We start from the raw sequence: 20,197 nt of genomic DNA, 5'->3' as shown, positions 1-20,197 counted from the left end.
CTTTTCTAACCAGACGTTGAGCCGTGCTGGTTTTATGATCAATGTTATTCAGTCAATATGTCAACCAGCTTGCATTCAGGTGACATTCACATTTGTGCAGGGAGGTGAGGGGGGGGGAAGAGATTACAAAGCTCTAGTAAGACTCCAACTCATGAGTGTAGTTCCCTTATACATCAATCAAGAAGACCCTATAATGCTGCTTGTAGCTATAGTTCTAATACATATATAATCATATAACTAAAAAATTACATCTGGCCTGGATTTAAAAAAACCTGTACATTATGATTGAGATTAAAAAGTATATGAGGTATTTCAATTATTTAGATGCCAGGGGACAACAGCAATAGATTATAAGTATTAAAGTAGAAAAGACAAACAGCAGGTCTCTTATTTCTTTAAGCATTAGTTTGGGTTTCAATTAAATGTGGTATTTCTAATTGAGTAGCTGGGTATTGGTATCAATAATGAAAACGTTAAACACTGCATACGTTACAAAACCAAAAACAGCACTCACAAAATAATGGGAACCAATTTACTTCTTATTACAGACTTAAATCAAAGAATTACATTTAAATTAAAATTATACAATGCGGTGCAGAAAGAGAAACATGTTTTGTATTCTCAGCAAGACACAGAAGGTTTACATTATGCGGCGCATGGATTACCTGCTGCACAGAACACACCTGCACAACCACATACGCATACGCACACACGCACATGCACACACACTAGCATAAACACATGCACGCCACATGCATGTCTCTCTCTCTCACTCTCTCTCACACACACTCTGTTACACACACACATTCCAGATAAATTAAGAGTGAAATCAGATAATCCTGAATGCATGCAAAATTAAATTAGGCAAGTACAAAATCTCATGACTATTGTTTTTTAAAGAGCTAGGCTGCCACTTGTAGACCAAAATCGCTTAGGTTTAAAACATGCAAGTAGACATACAATAATGAATGAGTGCAATCAGAATCAGAGTTGTATTTACAACAAAGACTGCTCCATAATCGTATATTTCAGGGGAATCCGTTAGATGCATTGAGCCACTGAGTGCACACATACATTCAGTCTTGCTCAGATGTAAAGAAAAAAAGAAGAAAGAAATATATTTGAGAAAGTAGAAATGTAAATTATCATATATTTCTTTCCGAAACAATGTTTTAAAGGGGTTTCATTGTCTGGAATGTCTATGCTCACTATGCACACTGGCCCACAGACAGACATTTGGACAGACAGCAACATCTTTAAAGGGATTGACATTATCAAGAGTTTTTTTGTTGCAATAATTATATGCTGATTCATATTTTTTGCTGCTAAAAATGTGTCACCCACAGCCCTTGCCAATGTGGTCATATCTGAGCCGTTTTACTACAGTATTTCTATTAAACATAAAGAACAAACAAAGGAATTCAGAATCCTACTCTAAGCATTGAGCCTCCAGCCCTTGACCACCAAGTAATGCAGAAGTAATTGCAAACAACAGCAAATCATATGCAAAACATGCCTCGAGATCACTTCCTCCAGGAAGTGGCTGCTCTTCTCCTCAGAGGCAAGTCGTTGCTGATTGGACAATGTGTAAAACTCCAGGGAGAATGGGTGCCGTGATCACTATTTACATTCAAAGGCCGCTGCAACCAGTCGTCTGATCGTCTCTGATCCCCCTCATGGGCAGGTTGACTTCAGAGCGGCGCACTGCTGCCCTTCAGTTCAGGATATCATCTGAAACACAAACTGTTGTTTCCCTGTCTCTCCAGCGGGGGTGATCACGTCCCGTTCCCAATGTTTGTCTGACGGCAGCAAACTCAAAGGACAGGAGGTGCACGTATCCATGTAGGACGGTTCAGTTCATCTCCCGGTGGGAGGAGTTTCATGGTAACCTGCAGTGTGAACAACGTCCATCGTGTGACATGGCACGATGTCGCCCGAACCAGGCGACGAAGACCCCGGTCATCGAGAGATCAGCGTGGAGGAGGAGAGACAGAGGAGGAAGAGCGACACGGAGAGAGAGATGACGCAGGCCCCGCCGCAGTCCTTGGCGTTCTCCTGTGAACGCATGGGGAGACGGATCAGTTTGAGTCCTGGGGTCAGGGGTCAGGGCAGTGGAACGGCTGGCCGGGTGTTTAACTCCCCACCTGAGCATACAGAGTAGAGATCTACCTGTGATCTCCCTGCTAAATCTTACATTTATTGTACATTTTTTTAACCTATTACCATTATTTTCTCTTACGTATGTAATTTATTTTATTACTTCACTTTATTGTGCACTTTTAACTTAACCTTTGTTTTCTTATTTTATTTTATATTATGACGATGTTTCTATGTGAAGCACTTTGAGTCTGCCTTGTGTATGTAAAGTGCTATGTAAATAAAGTTGCCTTGCCTTTCCTAGTGTCCACACCCCACCTCTAGGCCTCCTTGAGTACAATATCTGTCCCCTACCTCCTCAGTAATTATTGACATTTGTCTAAATTTACTCTAAATCGTTTTTGATCAAAGCTTCTCCTAAATGGAGATTAATGGTGACATATTATACCACCAGGTGTGAGCGTGATTAGCCGTTACACGGCATTTTGAAAATCTGCCTCTTCTGACATCACATAGATGAGCAACGTCTGCTACAGTCCACTGGGTAGGCTGGTGGACTGATCTATCCAGCACACATCTAGGTGGACACGCCCACACTGATGTCAGAAGAGGCAGATTTTCAAAATGGCGGCTAATGTAACGGCTAATCACACTCACACCTGGTGGTATAATATGTCACGTTGGCTCCATTGGGCCAACATTTCGGGGTTTATTAGCTCTCCTACACTAGAAGGTAAAAGGCAGAGCGGTAGAGACAGCTTTCATCTCACGATTCAAAGGTTTTTATTTGTTACATACTCGGGATGTCACTGCAGTGGATTGTTTGTGTGACATGCTCTTAATTTCTGTGCTTGAAATACAATAGAATAAAAATAGAATAAAATACAATATAAGTTTGGAGAAATGAAAAAAATATAAATTGATATCATAAAAATAGATCTTATGACCACGTTGTGGGTAACACACCGACCCCCCCGGAGGGAGGGCGGGCTGACCTCTGACCTGCGAGTGGTAGGCGTGGCAGGATTCCGGGCGGCGGCGGACCTTCTGCGACTTCATCCTGTTGCACTTCACCGAGGCGTTATGTACAGTGAGGTCAAGGAAGAGGCGGAGAGGGGCTACTCCCCCGAGGCTAGTTCCACTGGTGCGTGTTGGAAACGTTCATTTGAAGGAGAACCAATCCCCAACACCGCTTGTAATTCAATTCAACTCAATTCAATTTTATTTTATTTGTACAGCCCTTAATCACCATTACAGTCTCAGGCCCCGTTTACACGAGGACGCTTGCGGGTAAAAACGACAAAATATTTTATCGGAAGTGCCTTTCGTTTAGACGGTGACAGCGTTTTTGGGGCTTAAAAAACGCAAAAATCTGAAATCACCCTCCAGAGTGGAAAACTTGAATACCTCCGCCGTAGCGTTTCCGTCTACACTGCCAAGACGCAAAACTCTGCTCAGATCTTCTCACGTCGCGTACACGTTTACGTCACATACAGCGCCAGTACAGGGAAACAAACAAACATGTTGGATTATTTCCATGCGTCGGACCGTCAAGCTGCTCTGGCAGCTCTAATAAACTTACAGGAGTCTTTCCACGAAATGTACAGGATATGTTCAGATAGTATTACTGAACAGAGACGGATCTGTAATTATGTTTTGGTTTTCGCAGCGCAGATAAGAGAAGGAAGATTCTACGCATGCCCTCAGACATGGTGGAGTTGTGTGATGGTGTATCACAGCACCACCTAGCCGCCTGACATGCACACCCAATCGAAATCCACACACTTTTGCGTCACCGTATGCACGCAGATTTCCTCCTGAAAACGCTCGTCTAAACGCAGAATAAAAAGTGAAGATGCGACGCCACTTTTGCGTCTTCTGTTCAGACCGTCATCATGTAAACGCCTCAAAGGGCTAAATATTTAGGACCTGTTGTAGATTGCTTTGGGTTGTAGACGAAACCAATTCTACAGCATGCTTGTTAACCTGTGATTGGCTGATACGGTAACTCGGTCACCTGCTGATCAAGTGTTAATGCGACACGCCTGTCGTCTGCTTATGGAAAGGGAACCGAAGGGGGGGCCGGCAGCCAACACAGCCCCAGAATGAACCCCCCAAAAAAACAACGTTTCTTAAAGGCAGGGTCAGGTGGTTTGCGTCTCCTTTAAAGATAACTCAGTATTCATTCCCCAGTGAAACCTTGTAACTGTGGTGTAGAAAGGAGCTCTTCATTTTCGTCAATACCCTGATCGTGGACAGGCATCTCATGCATGTTCATCATTTCGTATTCAACCCAAGATTATCCTTTGCTAGACCTGCACAATGACTGAATGAAGCTACATAACCAAGCCCACCTCCCAGAAGATAGTGTCATCGTTGAAGGGTCTTCCGATATCCTTTCATTTATCCACCTCCCTGCTCTCGCTCTCTGAGAGGACTCTCGCCGGGAGGGGGAATCCGAGCCACAGGCGGGTTTGACACTGTGGTGCAATGACCGGTAAAGTTAGGGAGCTCTCCTCTCTCCCCACAACACACCCTGCCCTGAGTTACTGTAGCGCCATGAGGACACACACAAACACACAGACACACACAAACAGACACACACACACACACACACACACACACACACACAGGAAGGATATATTTGACCTCCATGGGCTCCATGGTGATTGGTGGGTACTGCCTGGAGCAATCACAGTCGGCCTGCACCACCAGCATCAGCAGGTTGCTGTCTGGGACCTGCTGCACCACGAACATCCTGCACACACACACACACGCGCAAACAGACAAACACACATTTAATTGGTTAATAGCTTACAACAATTAAAACAATGGTTGGTTACATCTAGAGAAGAATGTAACCATTAACAGTGAGAAGTCTTAACTACACATTTATGAAGGTCTTGACGACATATCTGGTGGAGTCGATTCTATCCAGTGAAGCGGTTAAAGGGTAATTCCGGTGTAAAATGGATTTTGGATATGTTTTGTATGATAATGAGTTGAAACGTTCGTTTTGAAGCACAAAAACTGTATATAGACGCTTTCTTCAGTTGGCTGTTTTTAGCCGATTCTATCAAAACGCTATAAACTTGGAACGATGGGGGCATTTGTTATGGTAAAAACTTAATCGCTATTTTAAACCACTTAAAAGGCTAAAAGTAGCCCGACACTTCTTTGGTAGTATAATAAGAGTCTTAACATATAAAACGAGGCATTGAGAACTTTGTAAGTGTACAGATTGTTTATTAAAAATGACATTTTATACACACAATACCGTTAGTAGATCACCCGTCGACGCCATTTTGTTTTTAAGACTCGATAAGTAGATTGGCGAACACAGAGCTTGCGTGTTGCTGACGGATGTCACAATCTCTGTGTTCGTCAATCTACCTATCGAGTCTTGAAAACAAAATGGCGTCGAAGGGTGATCTACTGATGGTATTGTGTGTATAAAATGTATTTTTTAATAAACAATCTGTACACTTACAAAGTTCTCAATGCCTCGTTTTATATGTTAAGACCCTCATTATACTATCAAACATGTGTTGGGCTACTTTAAGCCTTTTAAGTGGTTTAAAATGGCAATTTAGTTTTTACCTTAACCAGTGCCCCCATCATTCTAAGTTTATAGTGTTTTGATAGAATCGGCTATAAACAGCCAACTGAAGAAAGCGTCTATATACGTTTTTTGTGCTCCAAAACGAACGTTTCAACTCGTTATCATACAAAACATATCCCAAATCCATCTGACACCGGAATTACCCTTTAATAGCAGAGATGTGGACTCGAGTCACATGACTTGGACTCGAGTCAGACTCGAGTCATGATTTTGATGACTTCAGACTCGACTTGACAAAATTACGCATGACTTGCGACTCGACTTAGACATCACTGCTATTGACTTGAGACTTGACTCGGACTTTGCCTCTTTGACTTGTAATGACTCGACATGTCTTGAGTCAAAAACATTTATTGTTTTAGATAGCTAACATGTTTCCCGCCTAGAGGGCTAGACACCCAAGACGCATTCACTTCCGTGAAGATGGAAAAAAAACAGCGAGCGAAGACAAATCCACACTTCAATAATATCAAAACGAAATTTCGATATCGTTTATACTTTATTCAGAATAACAGTTTTCGTTTCATATCGGCTGCGTTTTGAGTTGGTCCCATTAAAGCCGTCTGGCCAGCCTCTGACACTCAAGACATCGTAACTTAATCATTGTTCAACCGTTTACCTTCGTTCAAAAAATATAACAAATCGACACACTCGTATCTTCAATAATATCTAAACTGAATTTCGATATAATTTATGCTTTCTTCAGAATCACAGTTTAAGTTTCATATTGGCTTCGTTTCAGTTGGTCTCATTGATTTACGTTGACGCTGGAGGTGAGGACGTTCAGCAGTGTTGCCAGATTGAGCGTTTTTTACCGACCTATTGGGCTACGCTAAGATTTCGGCGCATGCGCACATCATAATACATTTGAAGACAAACAATGAACATATTATAACTGTATTGATAAGAAATGACTGTACATTAGAGTGATATGTTGAAATTATGATCAATAGCTTAATAACGACATTATTAAGTAAAAATACATGGTGACTTGTTCAGGACAAAGTTTGGGACTTTGACTTGGATTCGACTTGCCTTTCCCTGTCTTGATTGGAACTCGACTCGGACTTGACTGCTAAGACTTGGGACTTGCCAAACAGTGACTTTGTCCCATCGCTGGTTAATAGCACTGCAATGTAGACTTGCTCTTTCTGCGTGCATGTTATACCACCTTCGGCCTCCGGGGGTCAGCAGAACTCTGAACATCATAAAGACAGTAAATGAACAGCAGGCCGCTGTCGATGTGATCCTCTCTCTCTCGACAGTTATCTCCCTCCTTTTCATTGTCTGTCTCACACCGCTGATCCCTCACTCTACTACCATCTCTCTCGCGAGTCCTCTTTGTTTCTCCTGCTTCTATTTCCTCTCATTCTCTTGTGCTCTCTATCTCTCACTAAGCTCACAACCCCCCCCCACCATTTTTTGTATGTGTGTATGTATCTGTGTGTGTTTGTGTGTCAGTGTGTGTGTGTGTGTGTTTGCATGTGTGTTTATTTTATTGTGTGTGTGTGTGTGTGTCAGCACCTGTGTGAGTTTGTGTATATGTCAGTTTGTGTGTGTGTCAGCGTGTCTGTATGCGTTTGTTTGTGTGTGTGTGTGTGTGTGTGTGTGTGTGTATGTGTAAGTATGTGCATGTCTATGTGTTTGTGTGTCAGCGATTGTGTGTGTATGTCATATTGAGTGTGTGTGTGTGTTTGCTTTGTGAATGTGGTTGTGTGTGTGTCTGTGTGCTGTGTCAGTGTGTGTGTGCATGTCATGTTGATTGTGTTTGTGTGTGTGTGTGTGCTGTGTCAATGTGTGTGTGTGTGTGCTGTGTCAATGTGTGTGTGTACTGTGTCAACGTGTGTGTGTGTGTGTGTGTGTGTGTGCATGTCATGTTGAGTGTGTGCGTGTGTGTGCACCTACTTCTGGCATCGGCCACACTTGATGAGGCTGTTGGTCTCCTTGATTGACGGCTCGTGCAGGAAGCTGGGGTACTCTGTGTCGCAAGGCTGAAGGATGTCCCCGCGCTTCTTATGGGAGGAGGCTGAGCGATCACACATGCACACACACGCACACACACACACACACACACACACACAAAGATAAACACACACGCACACACACACACACACACACACACACACACAAAGATAAACACGCACACGCACATACACACACACACACACAAAGATAAACACGCACACGCACATACACACACATACACAAAGACACACACACACACACAAAGATAAACACACACACGCACACACAAAGATACACACACAGATACACACACACACAAACACACACACACACAGAGATACACACACACAGATACACACACACGCACATACACACACAAAGATACACACACACAAACACACACACACAGATACACACACAAAGATACACACAAAGACACACACACACACACACAGATAAACACTCACACAGATACACACACACGCACACGCACACACACACACACACACACACACACACGTCAGAGGTAAGTGTGCGCCCGTTTGGGTGTGTGCGTGCCCTGATGTGTCGTAGAGTGTGCAGACGGATCGTTGGACCTCTCCGACCCGCACGAGGACTAATAGTGGTAGCTCAGAGAACGGCAGCTCCATCAGTCAGGGTGACTGAGGCCCGTTTCAGCGGTGACTTTTAGTGTGACTTGAACTGGATTTATTCATTCCATTAAGACAGAGCATACACGCAACGCATACACGCCGAGGAAACACGCACACACGCGCACGCACACAAACATGTGCATGTGAACACACACACACACACACACACACGCGTGTGGGCACAGACACGCGCACGCACACACACGCGCAAGCACACACACGCACGCACGTGCACGCACGGACGCATGCGCACACACTCACTCACACATACACGTTTCCACTCGTGCACGTACACCTAGTCAAGCCGGGACGGAGACACACGTGCATGAACACACACACTTGACGATGCGTGGGTGTGGGGGGGCGTGGATACTCACACACGGAGAAGGACGCCTTGGCTGGATGATGGGATGATGGGATGGCGGCGGAGAGGACGACGGGGTGGCGGTGACGTGTGATAGGTCGGAGAGTGATGATGTAAGGCGTGGGGGGGGGAGACATGCGTATGGCAGAGCAGAGACACAGAATGAAGACATGGAGCTGACCTTCACACATCGCTCCACAACCACAATGTGAACTGGGAGCTGTGGGGGGGAGGAACTGGTGATGGTGGCTGATGGACGTGTGTGTAAAGCGACAGACGGCCACAACTCACGGCCGTTTCAAAAACAATCGGGTGAATGGATGAAATGAAATGAAAATGGCAAAAAGTAAAAAATGGACACATGCCCTTTGGTAAATGTTACACCGTCATATCGTCTAACGGTCATTCTTTATTCCTATATTGTGTGCATTCAATGTTTCCATTTCCATGCGTAGGTGATCAGGTGTGTTTTTTGTCTGGCACATGATCACATCAGGATCTACATGACGGACTTCACACCCGCTGGAGCTTACCGTCAGCGAAATGGTCCGCGTGCCAAAGGCCACAGAGATTGAACTCCAACAGGAAGCTGTGGAGGACAGGGCGCAGGGGTGACGAGGAGAGACAGACAGACAGACAGGCGGGCAGACAGACAGGCAGGGCAACAAGGAGCAGGGGACAGGGGCGGGATCAGTGGGAAGAGATCGGCTCAATTAAAAACCAATCTTCATTAGGAGGCTGACGCTAGTCACTCACTAAAATGCACCCGTTCGAAAGTTTCAGGAGATTAACATCCGACATTGTGACGTACCACCGGATCTAAAAATACATTTAGAGGAAAGGTTGGTCATCGGATTTAGCACATTTTCGTGTGTGAGTTTGAGTGTGTGTGTGTGTGTGTGTGTGTGTGTGTGTGTGCGCATTCAAGAGTTGATGTGAGTGGGGGATGCATGTGTGTTAGGGCATGTGTGAGTTTGAGGGGTGTGTGTGATGGTGAATATGTGTGTGTGTTTGTGTGAGTGACTGTGTGCAAGGGTTAATGTGAGCGTGAGGGTGTACTTGTTTGTGTGTGTGTGTGTGTGTGTGTGTGTGTGTGTACGTGCGTGTGTGTGCGTGTGCATGTGTGTGTGTGGGCGTGACTGAGGGTGTAATAAAAAATGCTGGCAGTCACGAAGCTGCCCTGTGGGTCGATCAGAACAACAGAACAGGCAGAGCAACAGTTGTACTCACAGCAGCACGTTGGAGAGAAACCAGTTGAGGGCTGACGCTAACCCATAGAACGGCTGGAAAAAAAACACAAGGCATTATCAGCATACACTGACCAAGTGTTTACCACAGCAGTGTTGAATACTTGACCCTGATTGGTCCATAACACTCGAAGGGAGCGCATTTGTTTTCAATTTTAAGTGGAACGCCTCAAGCATTTTAACCGTTCCACATCAATGGGCTGCAAACACACCGGTAAAATCAACAGTCGAAACAAATGTCAACCAATTGTTTACGTGGCAACGCAAAAACAATACCCTCAAAGTGACACGATAGGACAATTTTGAATACGATTAAGTCGATAAAAACCGATAACGTTACAGTCAGAAGTCACTTGCATCCAATCACCGTTGGCAACTAAGAGCAACAAACAATAACCGGACCCCCGTGATGGTTCAGTCCTTACTCAGAGGTCATAGGTCGACAGAGGCTGAATGCTTGATACGTACACTGAGTAGTGGCCGTGCACCGTTGGATGAATGGAGGTTCATCTTACACATAGCCTGGTAGTCAAACAACGACACCCTGGGGAACACACACACACACACACACACACACACACACACACACACACACGCACACACACACAAACACAAACACACACAGTTGTTGCATTGTGTAAAGATGGAACATTTATCAGCATATTAATAATTATCTCATTAAAAATCTTCACAATTAAACAAGGAAGCAATACATTCTTTGATGGGTGCTGTCTCCAGGAATAACAACAACAAGCCTCTTTCTCTCTCTCCCTCTCCCTCTCTCTCTCCCTCTCTCTCAGACACACACTGTCCCACACAAACACACACACGCCTCAACGCACGGCCCGTACGCACACAGCGAACAAACACGACCACTCAAGCCGACGCCTGACTGCATGCATAGAAACAGTTACGTAATATCCTGTGTCAAACGAAGCATGGAGGATTCCTTTAGCTGGGTAAAAATAGCACATCACTCAAGATGACTTGAAACATAAAAGACGGGGGGGGGCAGTGCAAATTGATTGCAGCGTTCTCATTCGAACTATTCAAACCTTTCCCACAATACACTGCTGCCTTCAATTAGCCATTAATACCACATGAAGGATTACATCGGTATCTGGTATCTGTAAATATTTGGTGTCTGTAAAAGACATGGACGATTGCATCCGGCTCTCAGTTTAGTTCAATATGAACCGATTCAAAGCCTCACATTCAGTATATATATAGAAATGCTGTTAAATATGTATACAGTATTTCCCTGTCAAAACGAGTGCAACATACAGCCGGTTCAGTCGCCTCTCTGTAACCTTAGCAACGATGACACGCTGTATCAATATGGGACTGGATACCCCCCCACCCACCGCTCACACACTCAGCTGTTCCGTGCTTACTGTTGTGAGCCGATTTGCATACATTAGCATAGTCATATTATACGCCTGTAATTGTAACTACACAGGGCTGTTGTCGTACGATGAACCAGAACCCAGCCACTGTCTTTGTGGGGTATTAGATGTGTTGTACCCGATACCGATACCATCTTTGTTTCCAGATTGTCGTGACTATTTCGAGTGTTTTCGCCAAAAGGCTCGACGAAAAGTAGGTCAGTCGCACACAGCCAACAAATTGACAACGAGGACAGAGTGACTCCACTGAGAGGAAAACAAAGCAACACATTAGGAGAAAACCCATTAAGAGGGCAGCTATGAGGGAGGTAAACGGTCTCTTCTTAGGCTCCGTTTATGACGGCGGGTTTAATGAAAAACGAACGCTGCAACGGATGAGAACGCATCTCCTAAACTTTGTGAATGAATCTCTCGCTATTCACGCACAGCCGGCACCCGGGCGTATGGGTGCCAGCGGGGGGTCAGGGGGGTGGTGAGGGGAGTGTGTGTGTGTGTGTGTGTGTGTGTGTGTGTGTGTGGGGGGGGGGGGGTCGGTGGGCAGACCTCCTCCCTGCTGTTAATCTGTGACGGAGCGTCACGCTCTCACTGTGGCTGTGAACGTGACAGTTTGTCTCTTGCACAGAACCAAAGACAGACTGTCAGCCCCCGCCGTCTGGCCAGGACAAGTGATCAGTCGGCCTGCCCCCCCCCCCCACCAGACGTCCGCACTGTGGGGGAGATAATGACCCGGCTACAGGGTCGGGTCCATCCGTCCCCGTTACACCAGCACACACGTGAAAGGAGCTCGCTGGACGGCCCGAAAATCCACTCAGACTTTCGGTTCCGGTTTCACATTTCGGAGCCTTTTGGGTATTTTGCATTTGACTGTTAATGGACTTTTCATCTGGAAGTTGTAATTGTTTTAATTGATTCGTTTTATGATGCATTGCAGGTTTTTTTGCACCCAGGGCACTATTTAAACACACACACGCCCACGCACACACACACACACAATGGGTATTCCTGACCTAATACCAAATAAGAAACAGTTACCTTTTGAACATGCCCATCCTGATCAGTGTCGTCATCACAGATCCATCCACCTCACCGAAGAACCGCCCAGCCTATCAGGGCAGAGGAAAGGCGGGACTTAACAGTTATGGCGAACATCGCATTGGTTATGGAGATCCTAATCGTGTCATGTCCTCAGCCTGAATATAAAATACCATTATCTATTCAATATCCCCTTGTCTGTCCTTCCTTTATCACACTCCACACGCACTCAAAAACAAAGACACACACAGACACATGCTGAAACAAATGCATGCAAATACACACACACACACACACACACACACACACACACACACACACACACACACACACACACACACACACACACACACACACACACACACACGCACACACCAATCAACTTTAATAAACAAGACTTCTTCTTCAGCTCCACTGTTTTGTGTTAGACGACAACTATGGCCGGCTTCACATATCAACCAATAATAGCAACATGTTTCATGGCTAACACTAACACAGCTGGCTGTTGTGTTTGAAGGCAAAATTACAATGGCCTCTCTATGCCTCTGTGTGGGTATTTGTGTGTGTGTGTGTGTGTGTGTGTGCGTGTATGTGTGTGCTTGTGTGTGAAACTCCTCTTCTTTGTGTGTGTTCCTGAGAGCCTTGGATAGGACATTATGGTCGGCAAATTGCATCTTGAAGGTATAAAAAACCAAACATGAAAGAAACAAGCCGTTCCTATTTGTATGTTGTTTAGAAAGGAGAGCAGGAAGACTGAAGCAGAATCTATGCGTAAATAAACTCATTAAAACCATTACTTACACAGAAACCATAAAGGGATCAAAAGCGCCTATACCGACAATTACTCTCCTATTAATCAGGTTCACAAAAACCCATTGTTGTGAATGACAATGTTAGAAAGACGAGGAATTTCCAATTAAAACTTTGCAATAAAGACCGCATGCTGACACAAAAATAAATGGCTGAATATTACATTCAGGGTTGTCTAGACATACGCTCACTAATTATTCATAATGAATCCCTCACTATAAATAAAAAGGAACGTTGATGAATTCTGAAACACTATTTCCTTCTGTCACCAGTTTTACAAAAACCCCAACGTCCTTATATTGCATACTTCAGAACTCATAACTACTTTATGACTACAGACATCTCATCAACATGCAGCTGAAGGCAACCTTGGACTAGGCATGAGGAGAGGCACATGAACGACTGAAGGGGAATGACTGGTTGGAGGTTAGCTAGCTATCTTTGTTGTACACGGGGAATGGGTTAGCCTAGCGATTGTAAGTGCTTGCACTTGTTTCTATGAACATCTTTATTGTACAGACAGCGATATATTGTTCTTATGAGTTCTTATGACAAATGTACAAATGCCCTAAATGTAAATGTTAATGTAAATGGAGGGATAACAGGATGAGGGGCAAACTGTTGCTGTTGATGTTGTGGTTGTTGTTGTTGTTGTGGTTGTTATTGTTGTCGCGTTACTGTTGTTGTTGTGGTTGTTGTTGTTGTTGTTGTTGTTGTGTTGCATAGCCCAAGCCCTGCTCTGCTCTCTACCCTCGTGCTCGTGGCCACTGCACTGCCGTCTGCAGTTCTGCTGATTCACGGTGCGGACTCATTCCAACCTGTCAACTCTTCTCCATCCAGAGTGGCTGTGGGCTGGGCACAGAACGCCTCAGACGCTCCTCAGACTCAGTGACGACGATACTAATACTAATAGGGTGGGATATTGTGGTTCTAACGTACGCAATTGCGCTTCATAACAACAAATCTCTTTATATTTTTATCCCGTTAAGATAGCGACCTTCTCAGACTGAAGTACCCTTCAGGAACCAACACCCGTTGGATAAAAAACATCACTTTGAATGAAGCAATATTCAGGGTTTCAGTGTAGTGTCCTATTAAGTGAGGAGGACCCAGTGTTTTAGTGTATTGTCCTATTAAGGGAGGAGGACCCAGTGTTTTAGTGTAGTGTCCTATTAAGGGAGAAGGACCCAGTGTTTTAGTGTAGTGTCCTATTAAGGGAGGAGGACCCAGTGTTTTAGTGTAGTGTCCTATTAAGGGAGGAGGACCCAGTGTTTCAGTGTAGTGTCCTATTAAGGGAGGAGGACCCAGTGTTTCAGTGTAGTGTCCTATTAAGGGAGGAGGACCCAGTGTTTCAGTGTAGTGTCCTATTAAGGGAGGAGGACCCAGTGTTTTAGTGTAGTGTCCTATTAAGGGAGGAGGACCCAGTGTTTTAGTGTAGTGTCCTATTAAGGGAGGAGGACCCAGTGTTTCAGTGTAGTGTCCTATTAAGGGAGGAGGACCCAGTGTTTTAGTGTAGTGTCCTATTAAGGGAGGAGGACCCAGTGTTTTAGTGTAGTGTCCTATTAAGGGAGGAGGACCCAGTGTTTCAGTGTAGTGTCCTATTAAGGGAGGAGGACCCAGTGTTTTAGTGTAGTGTCCTATTAAGGGAGGAGGACCCAGTGTTTTAGTGTAGTGTCCTATTAAGGGAGAAGGACCCAGTGTTTCAGTGTAGTGTCCTATTAAGGGAGGAGGACCCAGTGTTTTAGTGTAGTGTCCTATTAAGGGAGGAGGACCCAGTGTTTCAGTGTAGTGTCCTATTAAGGGAGGAGGACCCAGTGTTTCAGTGTAGTGTCCTATTAAGGGAGGAGGACCCAGTGTTTTAGTGTAGTGTCCTATTAAGGGAGGAGGACCCAGTGTTTTAGTGTAGTGTCCTATTAAGGGAGGAGGACCCAGTGTTGCACCAGAGTCACCATCTGCTGTGTTGTGTTACCGACGTCTTGCGCCCCGCTATGGTACCCCCCCCTCCCCTGGGGCGTCCTGTCAGCAGCCTGCACTTCATAAAGAGCAGACTTTATTATACCACACATCAAAAGTCCACCTGCTTTAATTAGACGGCTGTGTAACAGGCTGAGAGGTGAAGTGTGTGTTTATGTGTGTGAAGGGGCGTTGCTAGGATTAGAGGACATTCATTATTCTAAATAATAGTTAACAAGCTTTATTTTTATTTCGTCGATAGAAAATGTATTTTGAGGTCTTTATAATTGAAACGTGTACCTCAAAAACTGTTGTGACTCTGGAGATGAGTTATTAATTGTGATGTTTTAAATACTGGTTCACATTGTCGTTTTTATTGTTTAGTTAGTCTGATGTTGTAATGATATTTAAGTCTATTGTTATTGTTATTGGGAGTTCCTGGGAATATGTGTTTGTGTGTGCGTAGGTGAACTCACGTCATTGCGCTCCTTAGAAATGATGACGAAGCCATTGTTGTCGATCAGATAGCAGGCGATGTCCTAGGAACAGAAAGAGAGAAGCAGAGAAAGAGAGAAAGAGAGAAAGAAAAAGACGAAGAAAATGAGGAATATGGTGAAAGAATGAGTTAAGGTAAACAGGAAACACCTCTCCATTTCCCAGCCGGGAGCACGCCTTTCTACTCCACTTATCCTCTACTTACGTAGCTGTCACAGCGAAGGGGACACACTCCCTCTATGTTGGAGCACTGTGGGAAGATGCAGGCAAAATAGACAAATAACAAGCAAGTCAAGGAACCGACAACACAATTTCCAGTTTCAAGATTGAGTTTGTTTTCCCATCAGGGGAATTGTTGTTTACCGTACTGCGCAATGCATACGACAACACACACACAACAATAAGCAGCACTTAAATAAGCCAACTAAAACAGAATAAGAAAACACTGCACTAAAACACAAAACAATATGACAGTGTCTGGCCACAGAGAAAATAAAAACGATGGAAATGGCTGTAGAACAGTAAAAGTGAAATAGCTGAGAGGGTACACAGATAGGTATATAAAAATAGGTAATTTAATTTGCAAATTAAGCAGGTTTATTGCACTGGGGATGAAGGACAATTTGAATATATTGAACCTTGCCCTGGGAAGAGTGTACCTCTGGTGTTTCTGTGTGTGTGCGTGTGTGCGTGTGTGTGTGTGTGTGTGTGTGTGTGTGTGTGTGTGTGTGTGTGTGTTGGTGTGTGTGTGAAGATGAGCTGTGACATCACCTTGTCCTCCTACCTTGTCGCTGTGTGTAGCTGTGTGTGTATGTGGAGGGTTCGGATGTGTGTGTCTGTCACATTTCTGATAGAACTCAGATTAGCCTGTGAGAGAGGGTGTTATGTGTTATATATATATACTGTATGTGCATGTGCGCCCTCCCGCAGGCGTGTGTTTGTGTGCATGCACGTGTGTATGTGTGTATCCGTGTGTGTGTGTACAGGCACACAGACTTGTGTGTGTGCGTGTGCACGCTGGCGTGCTTGTGTGTGTGTGTGTGTGTGTGTGTGTGTGCGCTCCTGCAGGCGTGTGTGTGTGTGACTGTGTGTGTCCACGTTGCAGCACACTATCCAATCTGTTTTGCGGAAGTGTGAAGCTGCATTCACAGCACTCAGCTGGTGCGGCTCCAACGGGTTACGAAAGCCTCCGGGAACAAAGAAGTCACAAAAAGGGAAGGAAGAAGGAAGGAGGGAGGGAAGGAGACGAGTCAAGGAGAGTGGTGGACGGGCGATGTCTACTTACGTCAGTGTCGTTAGGCTGAGGAGATGAAGACACCGTCCACATGAAGGGCAGGGAACGGGAAAAGACAGAGGGACACAGAGAGAGAGAGTCGTTAGAGTGGTAGAGAAACAGTAAGTTCCTCCCCATCAAGCCCAGTTCACGACATTGAAACATCTGCTATGTCACATTGCTGTTGTTAAACGGCCCACAAAAAGACACAGGAAGATACCATTGTTGGCTGGGATTTCTCTGTTCTTCATTTTTATTGTTTCTTTGATTACTTTGATCCACATATATATGTGTATGTATCTGTATATGTATGTTCATATGTATATATGTCTATATATTATATGTTATGTGTTCATATATGTGTGTGTGTATATATATCCTACCTACCTCTACTTTAATTTATATATTATATATATTTATCTTCATGTTCCTCGAAAGGTGCTTAAAATAAAATGTATTCGTATTATTAATGTGTGTGGGAGCACCGGTCTCAAACCATTTGCGGCCAAATCATGCGTTTGGAGGGCAAATGGCCTCTATTTATATCACTTTAAAATGTATGTATGATGAAGTATGGTAGAAGAGGACAGCATCTTGGAGGGGGCTCAGGAGTTAAAGCTAGGGTAGGCGATTGGGTGAAATTGACTCCAGGGTCGCTGTGATACAGCGTTCATGAAGTGTGTGGATAGTCCACACGGCCAGTGTTTATGGTCGCCGGTTTTGCCGTGAAGTTGTTGTCGGCACCCCAGGTGGTTCAATTCGCTCACGGAGCTCACAGATTTCAAAGATGCGGGAAACAAATGTGCTGTGTGAATCGCGTGCGAGAGGCCGACACTTAAAAAATTTTGCTTCACGGGGGCTTACGCCGTTCAGGCACGGCGATAACAAATGACGTTTGACTGCCCTAAAACCCTTTAGCAAAAGACCCGTAGCAACCCGGCTTCAAATCCGGCCCCAGTCACTCGTACCTTCCCTGTCTCTCTATGCCGAGTTTTCCAAGTAAACAAATGGAAGCTGTGAACAGAATAACTTGAGGGTCGTATCTCCCAATGTTTCTCATGGGATTTACCCAGAGGGTCCAGTGGGCTTCTAATGAATGCGTTTCGTTGTCGCTGCGGATCCATTTTCCTTCAAGCCCATTCCTAGATGAGGCGGGCTGCGTTTATCTGGGGACGGCCGGCGGCCCTCAGTCCTCTGGTGGAGGCGATACAGAGCGTGTCTGTGTCTGAGAGGAAACATCGCTCATCCTCCACGTTCTCATTATGAAGAACAGGAACCCCTCCCTTCAATTCCCCATCGCTGCCCTTTCAACAAAACAAGAACCCTCACCGGTATCCCCGCTGGAGCGACGTCGGGGTGATGTTAACAACGGTGACTAGCCGTTTACAAATGGAGAATCGACCGGCCGCGTTTGTAGAATCCTGCGAGTTCATGTTTGTGGATTGATTGAACTAGAGTTCCTGAAGTCAGCAGCATCATTAGCTTATGGATAGCCTCAATTAAGAGGACATGAGTCGCGGTGGCTCCACCAGGAGCTGGGAGTTGGAGGAGCGTTTGTCTTGTCGTGTCGCTACAGAGATGGACACCGCGGGACGGCTCGCAGTCCAGCACCTATTATGCTTTTTCAACTTTTATGACCTATAAACGTTGTTATAATGATTTATAGTCATGTTTAACCATACTAAAGTGTCAAATAATGACGTACATGCATTTACACCGTCTGGGGTGGCTGTGCGGAGCGCTAAACACTAGGGACGCCGGTCACCATTCACTTGTTTAAATTTCCGGGAATTATCTACGTAGAACAATCCGGATTTTCCATGTATGGTAATGCTGCAACATGCTCTTCCGGAAGGTAACCAATCACAACGGAGTGGGGTTGGCAGGAGGGGGGGCGAGGGGGCGGAGAAGGTCGAAGCCGAGTGTTGACAGAGAACGCTGAAAGCGCCCAGATGAGAGGAAGAGTTTCCCGAAAATCGACATTGTTTTTTGTGCTGTGGTTCGTGTCAGGTTGCTCTATAGGAGTCATTGATAAGAAATTAAGACCAGAAAAGTAGTATAATAGGAGATCTTTAACGTCTCCCGCTTGAAAGGTGGACGATGGTCCTCGCCGTGTATATGACGATTAATTGTTTTGATATGAGAGATCCAGATGAGAATCGCACATTGTGTTATTGTTGCGGTGGGTCTGTGGGTCTGGGTTGCCAACGGCGTCGTGTAATCGTTACAGGGTGTGTGGTCACAGCGTGAGCACTCCTGGCAGGCCTTGGCCCGAGCTGTACATGTTAAAGATGACATATAACACCACCAGGTGTGAGTGTGATCTGCCGTTACGAGCCGCTTTGAAAATCTGCCTCTTCTGACATCACAAGTGGGCGTGTCCACCTAGACGTATGACGGGTAGATGAGCAACGTCTGCTACAGTCCACCGGGTAGGCTGGTCGACTGATCTATCGATCCCTGATCGATCCCAGATTTTCAAAACGGCTTGTAACGGCTAATCACATTCAGACCTGTGCTGGATAGATCAGTCCACCAGCCCACCCGGTGGACTGTAGCAGACGTTGCTCATCTATCCGTCACACATCTAGGTGGACACGCCCACTTGTGATGTCAGAAGAGGCAGATTTCTAAACGGCTTGTAACGGCTAATCCCACTCCGACCTGGTGGTATAGTAGGTCACCTTTAACGTACATTTACATTTACATTTTGGGCATCTAGCAGAAGCTTTTATCCAAAGCGACTTACAATAAGTACATTTGTCATAAGAAGGGAAACAATATGTCGCTGTCAGTACAGTAAAGATGTTCATAGAGCCAAGTGCAAGTACGAACAATCGCTGGGCTAACCCATTCCCCGTGTACAGCAATGATAGCTAGCAGATTCTACACAATTAAGTACTATGAATAAGTGCAATGTATATTCTTTGCACAGAACGTACGGCTCTGTCATTTACACATTAAACCCGGCGTAGTTTCAATGTTTCAACGTATAGATTTTATTTCATGGGCAACACATGATTGATTTCCATGTTCTCCGACATAAGGTGTACAGCTTAGCTCTGACCTTAAGAACGGACACACGTTAACAACGCACGTTAACTTTACAGTAAACATTGTGACTTTATGGAATAATTCACTCGTCTAAAGACGATAAATCAGTGCTATTGTCGATAATGTGCTGTCAACGCACAAAGTATCTGCTAAGTTTCTTTGCACAGAGCCAGAACGTTATAATGACTGCTGAAGCTGATTCAGCAGTATGAACAATTGCTTGATG

General features: G+C 44.9%; 1 protein-coding gene across 1 annotated transcript in view; it reads right to left on the bottom strand.

Moving 5' to 3' along the window:
- Window positions 1-1,959: 1,959 nt before the first annotated feature.
- cacna2d4a (calcium channel, voltage-dependent, alpha 2/delta subunit 4a) overlaps window positions 1,960-20,197 on the bottom strand; it is a gene marked incomplete at both ends in the record, with an annotated part of 97,780 nt that continues 79,542 nt past the window's right edge. Inside the window, 12 exons of the mRNA XM_079755968.1 lie at window positions 1,960-2,055; window positions 3,100-3,165; window positions 4,723-4,855; window positions 7,625-7,745; window positions 8,715-8,735; window positions 9,235-9,290; window positions 9,932-9,984; window positions 10,417-10,492; window positions 12,387-12,457; window positions 15,626-15,688; window positions 15,850-15,894; window positions 16,930-16,944. Of these exons, the coding sequence (XP_079612094.1) occupies window positions 1,960-2,055; window positions 3,100-3,165; window positions 4,723-4,855; window positions 7,625-7,745; window positions 8,715-8,735; window positions 9,235-9,290; window positions 9,932-9,984; window positions 10,417-10,492; window positions 12,387-12,457; window positions 15,626-15,688; window positions 15,850-15,894; window positions 16,930-16,944 (816 nt within the window). The remainder of the gene's footprint in view (window positions 2,056-3,099; window positions 3,166-4,722; window positions 4,856-7,624; window positions 7,746-8,714; window positions 8,736-9,234; window positions 9,291-9,931; window positions 9,985-10,416; window positions 10,493-12,386; window positions 12,458-15,625; window positions 15,689-15,849; window positions 15,895-16,929; window positions 16,945-20,197) is intronic.

Source organism: Pollachius pollachius, assembly GCF_949987615.1.
Source record: "Pollachius pollachius genome assembly, chromosome: 18".
NCBI lineage: Eukaryota > Metazoa > Chordata > Actinopteri > Gadiformes > Gadidae > Pollachius > Pollachius pollachius.
Note: the sequence above shows the minus strand (reverse complement) of the source record. Positions and strands in the feature narration are given on the sequence as shown.